General features: G+C 39.2%; 1 protein-coding gene across 2 annotated transcripts in view; it reads right to left on the reverse strand.

Annotated features, from left to right (window-relative positions):
- The window catches only part of EPB41L4A (erythrocyte membrane protein band 4.1 like 4A), a 635,814-nt gene that overhangs the window by 102,551 nt on the left and 516,379 nt on the right, over positions 1 to 16,884 (reverse strand). For both annotated transcript variants that reach the window (XM_053701541.1, XM_053701542.1), the window contains exon 13: positions 6,352 to 6,442. In XM_053701541.1, the coding sequence (XP_053557516.1) occupies positions 6,352 to 6,442 (91 nt within the window). The remainder of the gene's footprint in view (positions 1 to 6,351; positions 6,443 to 16,884) is intronic.

The following is a 16,884-nucleotide window of genomic DNA, read 5'->3' on the forward strand; positions in this document are numbered from 1 at the left end:
GCCTATTGCGAGGCTCCTGCCTCTAAATCCGGCAATTATGACATAACAACCCCATTACATAAGAGAGCCACATAAGTCCGTCTTACCCCCTGGGAACTAGTATTTACATTATATGGCAAGGGCCCCAGATGCCCACTTTGTAATCTCTATTTTTTTATATATATACAGGGAGTGCAGAATTATTAGGCAAATTAGTATATTAACCACATCATCCTCTTTATGCATGTTGTCTTACTCCAAGCTGTATAGGCTTGAAAGCCTACTACCAATTAAGCATATTAGGTGATGTGCATCTCTGTAATGAGAAGGGGTGTGGTCTAATGACATCAACACCCTATATCAGGTGTGCATAATTATTAGGCAACTTCCTTTCCTTTGGCAAAATGGGTCAAAAGAAGGACTTGACAGGCTCAGAAAAGTCAAAAATAGTGAGATATCTTGCAGAGGGATGCAGCACTCTTAAAATTGCAAAGCTTCTGAAGCGTGATCATCGAACAATCAAGCGTTTCATTCAAAATACTCAACAGGGTCGCAAGAAGCGTGTGGAAAAACCAAGGCGCAAAATAACTGCCCATGAACTGAGAAAAGTCAAGCGTGCAGCTGCCAAGATGCCACTTGCCACCAGTTTGGCCATATTTCAGAGCTGCAACATCACTGGAGTGCCCAAAAGCACAAGGTGTGCAATACTCAGAGACATGGCCAAGGTAAGAAAGGCTGAAAGATGACCACCACTGAACAAGACACACAAGCTGAAACGTCAAGACTGGGCCAAGAAATATCTCAAGACTGATTTTTCAAAGGTTTTATGGACTGATGAAATGAGAGTGAGTCTTGATGGGCCAGATGGATGGGCCCGTGGCTGGATTGGTAAAGGGCAGAGAGCTCCAGTCCGACTCAGACGCCAGCAAGGTGGAAGTGGAGTACTGGTTTGGGCTGGTATCATCAAAGATGAGCTTGTGGGGCCTTTTCGGGTTGAGGATGGAGTCAAGCTCAACTCCCAGTCTTACTGCCAGTTTCTGGAAGACACCTTCTTCAAGCAGTGGTACAGGAAGAAGTCTGCATCCTTCAAGAAAAACATGATTTTCATGCAGGATAATGCTCCATCACACGAGTCCAAATACTCCACAGCGTGGCTGGCAAGAAAGGGTATAAAAGAAGAAAATCTAATGACATGGCCTCCTTGTTCACCTGATCTGAACCCCATTGAGAACCTGTGGTCCATCATCAAATGTGAGATTTACAAGGAGGGAAAACAGTACACCTCTCTGAACAGTGTCTGGGAGGCTGTGGTTGCTGCTGCATGCAATGTTGATGGTGAACAGATCAAAACACTGACAGAATCCATGGATGGCAGGCTTTTGAGTGTCCTTGCAAAGAAAGGTGGCTATATTGGTCACTGATTTGTTTTTGTTTTGTTTTTGAATGTCAGAAATGTATATTTGTGAATGTTGAGATGTTATATTGGTTTCACTGGTAAAAATAAATAATTGAAATGGGTATATATTTGTTTTTTGTTAAGTTGCCTAATAATTATGCACAGTAATAGTCACCTGCACACACAGATATCCCCCTAAAATAGCTAAAACTAAAAACAAACTAAAAACTACTTCCAAAACTATTCAGCTTTGATATTAATGAGTTTTTTGGGTTCATTGAGAACATGGTTGTTGTTCAATAATAAAAGTAATCCTCAAAAATACAACTTGCTTAATAACTCTGCACTCCCTGTACATGGCCGTTACTGGGACATATACCAGCTTCCTATATAAGGGGCCTCCGTTTAAAAAGTTATAATTTTGCAATTTCGGCCTCAATCTTCCTCACCTCCCACATATCCAGGATATGTTGGTCTTCGACCTCCACGCTCCCCATATTTATAGCTCCCCCTATTAAACCCTATTCATACCTGATCTTTGTCATCAATGATATCGGGTTTGGATAAGGCACTAATTTGTAGAGGTGGTTCAGAGATCACCCTCTCCCCTATGAATATAGTTCCTACTTAAATATCTTTTGTTTATTATATTCTTATATTATTCTTGACTGATCCCTTTCATATTGGTAGTCACTATCTTCTTATTAATAGATAATATGCTTGTAGCTATTTGTCAACTTTACATACCCAAAAGTGACACCATACCACACCAGTTCACGTCCAGAAGTTTATGCTAATTATCATGGGCCCAAGGGTAATCTAGATCCCACACGCGAGGTATGCTAACTAAAAATGTAGTCTCATCTGTATATACTCAGCCTGAATGGTGGACGATGGTATCACTTTCTCTTTGTATATGTTAACCACTTTTATTATCATTTTCATTGTACTCCTACTTATAAAGCAATCATCCTGCGCTCACAACTAAAGTATAATGCTGGCCCTTGCACACACTTATCTCCCCTCCCCTATTAGAGATTACTGTACCCATTTGATAATGACATTTCTAACTATGATTCTATTTGTCATTAACTCCCCCGGACACGCCCCGCCCTCTTCCTCCCCCTTCCAATTCTAAAGCAGCTCTTGCCTGCTGACTTTCCCCTTAAACTCTACCTAATGCTCCAAGAGTGACCTCCTTGTAACCACCAATCGCTAATAAGTTACCCATTTCACTGGCCCAGGAGTGGCCTATGTTATAGTTACATCATTCTTTATATTATTAAGAAAAATGAGGTTCAATTGGTATGTGATTTTTTCTTTCTTTCTCTTTTTCCCCTTATTGTAGCTATTTCATTGTCTGCTATTATCTGATATGTTGTAATTTATATACTTGACTTGCACACTCCGATTATTGCATAGTTGTCCATGGAACAAAGCATTATTTGACAGTATAATTGCTACATTATCTGGATATATCAATACCTTGTGTTCTCACTCTGTTTATCAATTTATAAAAACCTCAATAAAACTTTTTATTCAAAAAAAAAAACAACTTTACAATTTACTTCTATTATCTAATTTCCTTTGTTCTCTTGGTATCCTTGAAAAGCATACCTAGTTAAGCTTAGGAGCAGTAGTTTACTATTGGGAGCTCGCTGCTGATTGGTGGCTACACATATAGTGCATAGTAGTGCATTGCTACTAGTTCAACAAAGGATACCAAGAGAATTGGGGAAATTTGATAACAGAAGTAAATTGGAAAGTTGTTTAAAACGGTATGCTGTATCTGAATCAAGAAAGAAGAATTTGGGGTTTTGTGTCCCTTTACAGTTTTAAAAACTTCTCTTTTCAAATTTACTTTATCCTCTTGGTATCCTTAGTTGCAAAGCAGATAGGCAGGTTGAGGAGTGTTCATGTGTCTGCAGCACTATATGGTAGCAGTTTTTGCAAGAATGCTATTATACATTGTGCAAACTACTAATGTCAACTACAGTGGATATAAGTCTACAAAAAAAGGACATTTCAGGTTTTTGAAATGTAAAGACGGAAATAATAACAATGTAAATGTCAGACTTTTTTCCATCTGTAAAGTGATGTTCCAATAAATGAAAGTCCAGAGGGAAAACCCCCAAATAATTCATTATTAGCAACATTTTAAATAAAGAAAAATACTACAACCCCAGCTAACTAATATTTTGTGGAAGCACCGTTTGCATTTACTACAGCAGCAAGTCTTTGTGAATACTGTGTCTATTATCTTTGTACACGTAGTAGGGGGGCACCAATATATCGGCCACTGAAACTTATCAGCCGAAAATGGGGTTATCTGCGTTTTGCTGACAGGAAAAAACTGCCGAAAATTTTACCCTACCTCGCACCCAGCACTGTCCCGTAGAACGTTGTCTCCACTGCCCGCCCTCAAGCGTGAGCGGATATTTTGGTCTGATGCTGTGAACTCCGCCCACTTGACCCTTCCCCTGCAAGTTAAAGGGACTGCCATGGCAAGCGCTTGAGGTCCACTGTCCTTCATACTGGCAATTTGCAGGTAATACTTAGAAATGGTCCGGTTTAATTATTCCTTAATAATTGTGGTCTGCCTCCGATAAGCCTGAGGTCTGGTTAAATTAAAAGCAAGTACATGTCAAGCATCCTTTTAATATGTGCATTCTGAAAATTTGTCTTAATGGTACTTGCTTTTAATTTAACCAGACCCCAGGCTTATCAGAGGCAGAAAATCAGGAAAGAGCTTTAAATTATTTATTGATGAAGCTAAATGATATGTCTATGGTAACCTCATAAATACAGGCAAGAGAGAAGCCTTAGACAAGAGTCCGGTAGATGTTTGAACATAGCAAGCAGGGTCCAAAGCAGGCAGCTGCTAATTCTATTATACAATTATACCCAAAAAAATGCCAGTTTCGGTTTCCAGCCAAGTGTTTCCTAAATTTTCGGTTTCGGTCCAGAATTTTCATTTCGGTGCACTACTAACACGTAGACTTTGCTATTTTATCTCACTCTTCTTTGCAAAAGCTCCCTAAAATTGCGAGGGGATCTCCTGTGTACAGCTTTCTTTAGGCCAGTCCACAGGTTTTCAATGGGATTGAGGTCTGGGTCATTGCAAGACTTGAATTTAACTGAAGCCATGCCACGTTCAACCAAGATGTGTGCTCTAGTTCACTGTCATGTTGGAATTTGAAATTCCTCTTCATCTTTCTGAAAGAGGCCAGGAGGTTTTTATGTCAAAATATCTTGATATTTGTAACTATTCATTAACCTATTTGTCTTGACAAGAGCTCCTGACCCAGCTGAAGAGAAGCAGCCACAAAGCATGATGCTACCACCACGTATTACAAAGTCAGTATGGCATCCCTAAGATAATGAGCTTTATTGTCTTTGCGCTAAACATTTCTTACACAATTTAGACTAAAATGTTAACATTTGTCTCATCAGACCATTGCACACTTTCTTACATGGTTTGGGGTGACTTAATGAATCTTTTGGCACAATTTAGATTGGCATGGATGTTCATTTTTTGTAAGAAAGAGTTCCCGTCTTGCCACTCTACCCCACAGCCTACATATGTGCAAAATCTGAGAGATGGTGGTCACATGCATGTATTGATCGGTGCCTAGCAGAAATTCCTGTTACTGCTTCAGTATTGCTGTTACAAGGTCGTCCTCATCCTTGCAATGTCTCTGTTCCACATTTTATCCACTTACTGATGATGATATTGACAGTGCTCCGTGATACATCCAGTTCCTTCAATGTTCTTATTTCCCTCTCATGATTGGTACTATTCGTCAATTAGCTCTTGCAGTTTCTTTGGCAACTGTTTGCGAACCATGATTCTCCCAGTAGGAAGCAACCCCAAGCATTAAAAGCAAATATTACAGCAACAGCTGACGTGACTAATCTGGATTCAATCAGAATCACTTTAATTGATGGCAGATATATGTTATTTACCTACAAACATGATTTAGAATGTGACTGGTTAAATGTGATCACAGCTAGAGTCCCCATTATGAAAGAATGTATAGACCTATGCAATTAGGGTGTTGTCTTTTTTATTATTTAAAATCTTCCTAATAATAAACAAAACATTTTTTCTCTGGATTTTTTTTTATCTTGAATAAAGTCTGACATTTATATTCTTATTTCTGTCCTTACAGTTCAAACACCTGCAATTTTGGAAGTGTGTGTAGACTTTTTATATGAAAATCATTATTGCATTCTTGTGTTATTGAGACATGTGCACGCAGCCTACCTAGGTATTTTTCTAAAGCTTATGAACGATGTGTCATGTGCAGTCATACTTAACTAGTCAATATGATTGGCTGTCACTCCCAACACATATGGCTGAGTAAAGGAAGCAACTCTGAGAAAATAAAAGCAGACTGTACAGCCATGGCATTCAAGTATTAAAGGGACAGTCAACACCAGAATTTTGTTGTTTAAAAAGAAAGATAATCCCTTTATTACCCATTCCCCAGTTTTGCATAACCAACACAGTTATAATAATACACGTTTTACCTCTGTAATTATCTTGTATCTAAGCTTCTGCTGACTGCCCCCTTATTTCAGTTCTTTTGACAGACATGCAGTTTAGCCAATCAGTGCTCACTCCTAGGTCACTTTATGTGCATGAGCTCAATTATCTATATGAAACATGTGAACTAATGCCCTCTAGTGGTCAAAATGTATTCAGATTAGAGGCAGTCTTCAAGGTCTAAGACATTAGCATATGAACCTCCTAGGTTTAGCTTTCATCTAAGAATACCAAGAGAACAAAGCAAAATTGGTGATAAAAGTAAATTGGGAAGTTGTTTAAAATTGCATGCCCTATATAAATCCTGGGAAAAAAAAATTTGGACTTTACTGTCCCTTTAAAAAGCTGCTAATAAAGTATATAATAGTCAATTATTTCTTTAGAGGAGATTTTCCCTTTACTTATGCACATTTCCTACAAATATTACCTCTTAATTGGAGATGGTGCAATAATTTTGGTGGTTCCTTCATTTTCTCCATTTCCCATAGTTGGATTTACCAAGTCTGCATTGTTTGAGCCTTCAACAACAAGAAAAAAGATACATTTTAGCTTGAACTTTTTTTTTGGCTTTTGACAGACAATAGTAAATTATTTTATTATAATACATTGATCTGATCTTTGTAGACTGACAATTCTCATAGTAAAAATCAAAATACAGCTTAGGGCAAAAAAGCACAAGACACGGCTGAACACATTTCTTTGAAGCTTCTCACGCTTTGCTGATGAAGCTGCATTGTCGAGCCGGCCGGATTCTATAAATTGCTAGGTTAGTTGGAAGGTTCTATACTTTTGCTGAACTCATCATTCATTCAAGGTTATTCGCTAAGATTCCAGGCTTCTCACTTTAGATTCTGCATCTGAGCACAAAGATATTGTATATAAAGGCTAAAAAAAAAAGATTTGTCTCTAGATGTTTGAATAAATTACAGCCATATGCACCATAGCTAATGTGCAATTCATATAAGGACAAAAATAAAAAGCTAAAACTTAACTAAACTTTTTTTTTTTTTAAACTACCCCTAACTGTTAGAACCTTTTAAGTGCGAAGTCAGTAAAAAAGAAAATAGATATGGGCGACAGAAACTTGAGCCTTCATTATACTTAACCAGGAGATATATATGGGATGGGCTCTTTTAGCTTGAAAACAATCTAGAAGCTCGCATTAAGCTTTTGTGTAAAATACTCCTCATAAATCTTTTCCTTAACACAGAGTTCGTTGTGACCCTTTCAGTTGCTTTGCTGGTTTGGTTATCTCATAAATAGAAAATTATTTCCTGTAAAGGTACGTGTACAACTGGTTGAAGGATACAGTGAATAGCAATAACTTACCAATAGCAAGATGCTTACAATTTATGTGAGTCAATTGCAAGCCCTAATTTGATACAGCTAGATTTAGAGTTTGGCGGTAGCCGTCAAAACCAGCGTTAGAGGCTCCTAATGCTGGTTTTGGGCTACCGCTGGTATTTGGAGTCAGTCAGGAAAGGGTCTAACGCTCACTTTGCAGCCGCGACTTTTCCATACCGCAGATCCCCCTACGCCATTTGCGTATCCTATCTTTTCAATGGGATCTTTCTAACGCCGGTATTTAGAGTCGTGGCTGAAGTGAGCGTTAGAAATCTAACGACAAGACTCCAGCCGCAGAAAAAAGTCAGTAGTTAAGAGCTTTCTGAGCTAACGCCGGTTTATAAAGCTCTTAACTACTGTGCTCTAAAGTACACTAACACCCATAAACTACCTATGTACCCCTAAACAGAGGTCCCCCCACATCGCCGCCACTCTATTAAAAATTTTTAACCCCTAATCTGTCGACCGCACACCGCCGCCACCTACGTTATCCCTATGTACCCCATATCTGCCCCTAATACCGCCGACCCCTATATTATATTTATTAACCCCTAATCTGCCGCCCCCGCTATCGCTGACCCCTGCATATTATTATTAATCCCTAATCTGCCGCTCCGTACACCGTAGCAACCTACATTATCCCTATGTACCCCTAATCTGCTGCCCCTAACACCGCCGACCCCTATATTATATATTATTAACCCCTAATCTGCCGCCCCCAACGTCGCCTCCACCTACCTACAATAATTAACCCCTAATCTGCTAACCGGATCTCACCGCTACTATAATAAATGTATTAACCCCTAAAGCTAAGTCTAACCCTAACACCCCCCTAAGTTAAATATAATTTAAATCTAACGAAATAAATTAACTCTTATTAACCCCTTAATGACAACTGACGTACCAGGTACGTCATGCATTAACAAGCAGTTAATGACAATGGACGTACCTGGTACGTCAGTTGTCTAACAGAGTGCTGGAAGCGATCACAAATGCTTCCAGCAGCTCTGAGGGTATTGCAGTGATGCCTCGATATGGAGGCATCCAGCAATACCACTTTACAAGCCCCCGATGCAGAGAGAGCCACTCTGTGGCCCTCTCTGCACCTGTAGCGATAGTCCCGGGTGTGAGGGTGCGTGTGCGCGTGCACGATGCGCGCGTGCGTGCACGATGCGCGCGTGCGTGCACGATGCGCGTGTGTGCACGTGAGCATGCATGTGCGCGTGCGCGTGCACGCGTGCACGTGCACCCATTAGCCACACTGACACCAATGAATGATGCAGAAAGGGGAAAAAAAAGGGATTTTTAAAAAAAAAATATATATAAAAGGATCTGGGAGGGGGTGGGGGTATTGTGGGGGGCTGCTACACTACAGAAATAGTTTTTTAAGTAAAAATAAAATAAAAATACTTTTTGGGTTTTTTTTGGGGCCAAACTGGGTACTGGCAGACAGCTGCCAGTACCCAAGATGGTGGTAATTAGGTAGGGGAGAGGGTTAGAGAGCTGGAGGGGGGATCAGGGAGGTTGGGGCTAAGGCAGGGGTCCATCACAGCTAAAATACTTTATTATTTTTATTTTAAAAAAAAAAACCTCTTTTATTTAGTACTGGCAGACTTTCTGCCAGTACTTAAGATGGCGGGAACAATTGTGGGGTGGGGGAGGGAAGAGAGCTGTTTGGGAGGGATCAGGGGGTGGGATGTGTCAGGTGGGAGGCTGATCTCTAAAATTAACCCTGCAAGCTCCCTACAAGCTACCTAATTTAACCCCTTCACTGCTGGGCATAATTAACGTGTGGTGCGCAGCAGCATTTAGCGGCCTTCTAATTACCAAAAAGCAACGCCAAAGCCATATAAGTATGTTATTTCTGAACAAAGGGGATCCCAGAGAAGCTTTTACAACAATTTCTGCCATAATTGCACAAGCTGTTTGTAAATAATTTCAGTGAGAAACCTAAAATTGTGAAAAATGTTAAGTTTTTTTTTTATTTGCTCGCATTTGGCGGTGAAATGGTGGCATAAAATATACCAAAATGGGCCTAGATCAATACTTGGGGTTGTCTACTACACTACACTAAAGATAAAATTAACCCTACAAGCTCCCTACAAGCTCCCTAATTAACCCCTTCACTCCTGGGCATAAAACACGTGTGGTGCGCAGCGGCATTTAGCGGCCTTCTAATTACCAAAAAGCAACCCAAAAGCCATAGAAGTCTGCTATTTCTGAAAAAAGGGGATCCCAGAGAAGCATTTACAACCATTTGTGCCATAATTGCAGAAGCTGTTTGTAAACTTTTTTTTTTTTTTATCGCATTTGGCGGTGAAATGGTGGCATGAAATATACCAAAATGGGCCTAGATCAATACTTTGGGTTGTCTTCTAAAAAAAAATATATACATGTCAAGGGATATTCAGGTATTCTTGACAGATATCAGGGTTCCAATGTAACTAGCGCTAATTTTGAAAAAAAGTGGTTTGGAAATAGCGAAGTGCTACTTGTATTTATTGCCCCATAAATTGCAAAAAAAGCAAAGAACATGTAAACATTGGGTATTTCTAAATTCAGGACAAAATTTAGAAACTATTTAGAATGGGTGTTTTTTGGTGATTGTAGATGTGTAACATATTTTGGGGGTCAAAGTTAGAAAAAGTGTGTTTTTTTCCATTTTTTCCTCATATTTTATTATTTTTTTTTTAGTAAATTATAAGACATGATGAAAATAATGGTATCTTTAGAAAGTCCATTTAATGGCGAGAAAAACGGTATATAATATGTGTGGGTACAGTAAACGAGTAAGAGGAAAATTACAGCTAAACACAAACACTGCAGAAATGTAAAAATAGCCATTGTCATTAAGGGTAAGAAAATTGAAAAATGGTCCGGTCATTAAGGGGTTAAATAAATTATTCCTATTTAAAGCTAAATACTTACCTGTAAAATAAACCCTAATATAGCTACAATATAAATTATAATTATATTGTAGCTATTTTAGGATTAATATTTATTTTACAGGCAACTTTGTAATTATTTTAACCAGGTACAATAGCTATTAAATAGTTAATAACTATTTAATAGCTACCTAGTTAAAATAATTACAAAATTACCTGTAAAATAAATCCTAACCTAAGTTACAATTAAACCTAACACTACACTATCAATAAATTAATTAAATAAAATACCTACAATTATCTACAATTAAACCTAACACTACACTATCAATAAATTAATTAAATACAATACCTACAAATAAATACAATTAAATAAACTAACTAAAGTACAAAAAATAAAAAAGAACTAAGTTACAAAAAATAAAAAAATATTTACAAACATTAGAAAAATATTACAACAATTTTAAACTAATTACACCTACTCTAAGCCCCCTAATAAAATAACAAAGACCCCGAAAATAAAAAAAATGCCCTACCCTATTCTAAAATTAAAATAGAAAAGCTCTTTTACCTTACCAGCCCTTAAAAGGGCCATTTGCGGGGCATGCCCCAAAGAATTCAGCTCTTTTGCCTGGAAAAAAAACATACAATACCCCCGCCCCAACATTACAACCCACCACCCACATACCCCTAATCTAACCCAAACCCCCTTAAATAAACCTAACACTAAGCCCCTGAAGATCTTCCTACCTTATCTTCACCACACCGGGTATCAGCGATCCGTCCAGGCTCCGATGTCTTGATCCAAGCCCAAGCGGGGGGCTGAAGACATCCATCCTCCGGCTGAAGTCTTGATCCAAGCGGGCAGAAGAGGACATCCGGACCGGCAAACATCTGCATCCAAGCCGCATCTTCTATGTTCTTCCATCCGATGACGACCGGCTGATCTTCAAGACCTCCAGCGCGGATCCATCCTCTTCTTCCGACGACTAGACGACGAATGAAGGTTCCTTTAAGGGACGTCATCCAAGATGGCGTCCCTCGAATTCCGATTGGCTGATAGGATTCTATCAGCCAATCGGAATTAAGGTAGGCAAATTCTGATTGGCTGATGCAATCAGCCAATCAGATTCAAGTTCAATCCGATTGGCTGATGGAATCAGCCAATCAGATTGAGATCGCATTCTATTGGCTGTTCCGATCAGCCAATAGAATGCGAGCTCAATCTGATTGGCTGATCGGATCAGCCAATCGGATTGAACTTGAATCTGATTGGCTGATTCCATCAGCCAATCAGAATTTTCCTACCTTAATTCCGATTGGCTGATAGAATCCTATCAGCCAATCAGAATTCGACGGACGCCATCTTGGATGACGTCCCTTAAAGGAACCGTCATTCGTCGGGAAGTCGTCGGTGAAGATGGATGTTCCGCGTCGGCGGGATGAACTACATGGATCCGGAAGAAAGAAGATTGAAGATGCCGCTTGATAGAAGACTTCAGTCGGATCATGGACCTCTTTAGCTCCCGCTTGGATGAAGACTTCAGCCGGATCATGGACATCTTCAGCCCCCCGCTTGGGCTTGGATCAAGACATCGGAGGCTCTTCTGGATCGATCGGTGAACCCGGTGTGGTGAAGACAAGGTAGGGAGATCTTCAGGGGCTTAGTGTTAGGTTTATTTAAGGGGGGTTTGGGTTAGATTAGGGGTATGTGGGTGGTTGTAATGTTGGGGGGGGTATTGTATGTTTTTTTTTACAGGCAAAAGAGCTGAATTCTTTGGGGCATGCCCCTCAAAGGGCCCTTTTCAGGGCTGGTAAGGTAAAAGAGCTTTTCTATTTTAATTTTAGAATAGGGTAGGGCATTTTTTTATTTTGGGGGTCTTTTATTAGGGGCCTTAGAGTAGGTGTAATTAGTTTAAAATTGTTGTAATATTTTTCTAATGTTTGTAAATATTTTTTTATTTTTTGTAACTTAGTTCTTTTTTATTTTTTGTACTTTAGTTAGTTTAATTGTAGGTATTTTATTTAATTAATTTATTGATAGTGTAGTGTTAGGTTTAATTGTAGATAATTGTAGGTATTTTATTTAATTAATTTATTGCTAGTGTAGTGTTAGGTTTAATTGTAACTTAGGTTAGGATTTATTTTACAGGTAATTTTGTAATTATTTTAACTAGGTAGCTATTAAATAGCAAATAACTATTTAATAGCTATTGTATCTGGTTAAAATAAATACAAAGTTGCCTGTAAAATAAATATTAATCCTAAAATAGCTACAATATAATAATAATTTATATTATAGCTATATTAGGGTTTATTTTACAGGTAAGTATTTAGCTTTAAATAGGAATAATTTATTTAATAAGAGTTAATTTATTTCGTTAGATTTAAATTATATTTAATTTAGTGGGGTGTTAGTGTTAGGGTTAGACTTAGCTTTAGGGGTTAATACATTTATTAGAGTAGCGGTGAGATCCGGTCGGCAGATTAGGGGTTAATTATTGTAGGTAGGTGGAGGCGATGTTGGGGGCGGCAGATTAGGGGTTAATAAATATAATATAGGGGTCGGCGGTGTTAGGGGCAGCAGATTAGGGGTACATAGGTATAATGTAGGTTGCGGCGGTGTACGGAGCAGCATATTAGGGGTTAATAATAATATGCAGGGGTCAACGATAGCGGGGGCGGCAGATTAGGGGTTAATAAATATAATATAGGGGTCGGCGGTGTTAGGGGCAGCAGATTAGGGGGACATAGGTATAATGTAGGTTGCGGCGGTGTACGGAGCGGCAGATTAGGGGTTAATAATAATATGCAGGGGTCAGCGATAGCGGGGGCAGCAGATTAGGGGTTAATAAATATAATATAGGGGTCGGCGGTGTTAGGGGCAGCAGATTAGGGGTACATAGGTATAATGTAGATTGCGGCGGTGTATGGAGCGGCAGATTAGGGGTTAATAATAATATGCAGGGGTCAGCGATAGCGGGGGCGGCAGATTAAGGGTTAATAAGTGTAAGGTTAGGGGTGTTTAGACTCGGGGGTTCATGTTAGGGTGTTAGGTGCAGACTTAGGAAGTGTTTCCCCATAGGAAACAATGGGGCTGCGTTAGGAGCTTAACGCTGCTTTTTTTCAGCTCAAACGGCCCCATTGTTTTCTATGGGGGAATCGTGCACGAGCACGTTTTTGAAGCTGGCCGCGTCCGTAAGCACAGCTGGTATCGAGAGTTGAAGTGGCGGTAAATATGCTCTACGCTCCCTTTTTTGGAGCCTAAAGCAGCCATTCTGTGAACTGTAAATACCAACGGTATTTAAAAGGTGCGGGGGAAAAAAAGCATGCGTAGCTAACGCACCCCTTTGGCCGCAGAACTCTAAATCTAGCCGTTAGAGCAGTGCTTTCCAAACTGTGTGTCGGGACACACTAGTGTGTCGGCAGCAGTGTGTAGGTGTGTCCCTGCTTCAGCCCAATATTTTTTAAATTTAATTTTTTTTTTACATTTTTTTTTGGTTTCTGACTTTCCGCCTGCCTGCTATGCATATCACATGGTTGACACGATTGATACCTAGTGTGTCACAGATCATCTTAACCAATTGGCGCAGCTCAGTGGGAACTGAAACTATTCCCATTGGCGGCTTTTGCGGCACATTGGCTCCTGACTGCACATGTAGTCTCCTTAATTGGCTTGTGACTGCATGTGTAGTCAGTGAGTGGGGCAGCAGTGTGTTTGCAGCATGGGCAGTAGTCAGTAGGGCTCACGGAGCTCTGAGGGCGGCAGTTTAAACGATGAGCTGGTCAGAGGTTTTTTTTTTTGCAGCTAGCTCCCAGTAGTGCATTGCTGCTCCTGCTCTTGATATATGGATAGGAAGTGGAAGCTTAAAAATGGTTGATGATGAAATGGGAGTATCTTTATCTAATATTCCACCAAATATTCAGAAATTGTTTTCATCCCATCAACCTCATACATCCCATTAAAATAGTAAGTAGCTATTGGTGTTATTAAACTTTTTTTTTAATTCTTGCACATACATACTGTTACTTGTAAATACATATTATTATTATTATATAATTTATGTATGTGTCCGTATATTTTAAAACAAGTTAGTTTAACCTCCTTTTTGCTAGTACAACTGAATTAATTACCGTGTCGCGAAATGATGTAGGTCTAAAAAGTGTGTCACCAACATGAAAAGTTTGGAAAGCTCTGCGTTAGAGAATTAACTTTTACATTATTGATGCTCCCCCAATGGGCCAGATTACATGTGGCGTGCTAGATACCTTTTTTTCTCACACGATAGTTGTTATCGAGTGAGCAAAAAAGTTATTTAGCACCCCACATGTAATCTGCTCAAAGCAAAAATGTATCTCAGCTGGATTAGCGCACGTATTACAAATTAAAAGTAAAGAGTTGGCGTGCGAGTGAAAAACCGATGCACGATAACTTCAGTGACCACGTTAACTTCTCCCCATAGACTTCTATGGGGCGCTGTAAAAAAATAGCAGTTATCGATTGCACTTGAACCCAACAAGCATTAGACCAACTGCGCTAAACCTGAAGTATGAAATACTTTAAATTCCTATGGTCTTTGCATACTGTAGAAGAAAATCTTATTTTCATTTTTAAATATATCTTTGGTAGTGATGTTTTCCGTGTTTCACAGTAGGAATGGTGTACCTTTCATCATAGGCCTTGTTGACTCCTCTCCAAGAGGCCTATTTATCAAGCTATCAACCGCAAATACGCTGGAATTCTGCAGCGTAATTGTGGCGAGCCTAATTCGCCTTATTTATTAAAGCCTACAGACCGGCAAAAGTTGAAATTTGTGACGTAACATATGATCCGCCGGTCTCAGTCCGACACAGATCGATGCTTACGTCATTACAGATGTTCCGAATACAAATCCGGCACTATCTGACTACTTTTGCGATTTATCAAATAACTAACTGGTACGCTCACCACTATTCCCGCCCAGCGTACCTGCTTTTCAATCCGCCGCCCTGGAGGCCGCGGATGCCATAGGAATCAATGGGAGTCTGAAAGCAGTGAAAGCTCATGTTCGCTGCTGCCCGATATCCCATTGATTTCTATGCTAGAATAAAAGTTATGTTCACACCTAACACCCTAACATAAGCCCTGAGTCTAAACACCCCTAATCTGCCGCCCCAACATTGCAGCCACCTAAATAAAATGTATTAACCCCTATCCCACCGCTCCCTGACATTGCTGCAACTAAATAAAGTTATTAACCCCTATCCTGCCGCTCCCAGACCCCGCCGCCTCCTATATAATGTTATTAACCCCTATCCCGCCGCTCCCGGACCCCACCGCAACTAAATAAAAGTTATTAACCCATAAACCCCTGGCCTCCCACATCACTACCACTTACTAAACCTATTAACCCCTAAACCACCAGCCCTCCACATCACCATAAACTAAATTAACCTAATAACCCCTAAACCTAACAACCCGCTAACTGTAAATTAAAATGACATCATCCCTATCTTATAATAAATTTAAACTTACCTTTAGATTTAAATTAAACTATATTAAACTATTAATTAACCTACCCTAACTGTTATACTAAAATTACATTAAACTATATTAAACTATTAATTAATCTACCCTAACTATAATACTACAATTACATTAAACTATAATAAACTAATAATTAATCTACCCTAACTGTTATACTAAAATTACATTAAACTATATTAAACTAATAATTAATCTACCCTAAAATTACATTAAACTAAAAATAAAATTAGATGAAAGAAACAAGAGAGGCGCTCTCCAGCTACTGCAGCATTACTGTATCATCGCCATCAGATCAAAACAACAATTGTCTTCACCTATCCTTGGTTGAACTACACAGATCTTATTGGACTTTGTTGCTTTCTAAATGGGTTTGTCCATATATAGCATTCGAATATTATATGTATATATCTATTGTATATTGTGTTGATGTCTAGAGCTTACACACTCATTTATCATTGTCCTAATACACTTATTATAGCGCCCCCTATTTAGAGCTAGTTTATATTAGTCTCTTCAACAATCTACAAATTAAATTAACTAAATTACATATTTAAAAACGTAACCCTATTCAAATAATTTAAATTTACTATTAAAAATTACAACTAAGTTACACAAAATAACAAACACTAAGTTATAAAAAAAAACACTAAGTTACACAAAAAATAATAATTTATCAAATATTAAAACTAATTACACCTAATCTAAGAGCCCTATGACAATAAAAAAGCCCCCCCCCCAAAAAAAACATAGCCTACAATAAACTACCAATGGCCCTTAAAAGGGCCTTTTGCGGGGCATTGCCCCAAAGAAATCAGCTCTTTTACCTGTAAATAAAAATACAAACAACCCCCCAACAGTAAAACCCACCACCCACACAACCACCCCCCCCCCCCCCAAATAAAATTCTATCTAAAAAACCTAAGCTCCCCATTGCCCTGAAAAGGGCATTTGGATGGGCATTGCCCTTAAAAGGGCATTTAGCGTTTTTCTGCCCGAATCCCTAATCTAAAATTAAAATCCACCCAATAAACCCTTAAAAAAAACTAACACTAACCCCCGAAGATCCACTTACAGTTTTTGAAGACCCGACATCCAGCCACAACGAAGCAGCAAGAAGTCCTCAGCGAAGCCGGCAGAAGTCTTCATCCAAGCGGGCCGAAGTCTTCATCCAAGCCGGCAGAAGTCTTCATCCAGATGGCATCTT

This window comes from Bombina bombina, chromosome 2 (assembly GCF_027579735.1).
Source record: "Bombina bombina isolate aBomBom1 chromosome 2, aBomBom1.pri, whole genome shotgun sequence".
Classification (NCBI taxonomy): domain Eukaryota; kingdom Metazoa; phylum Chordata; class Amphibia; order Anura; family Bombinatoridae; genus Bombina; species Bombina bombina.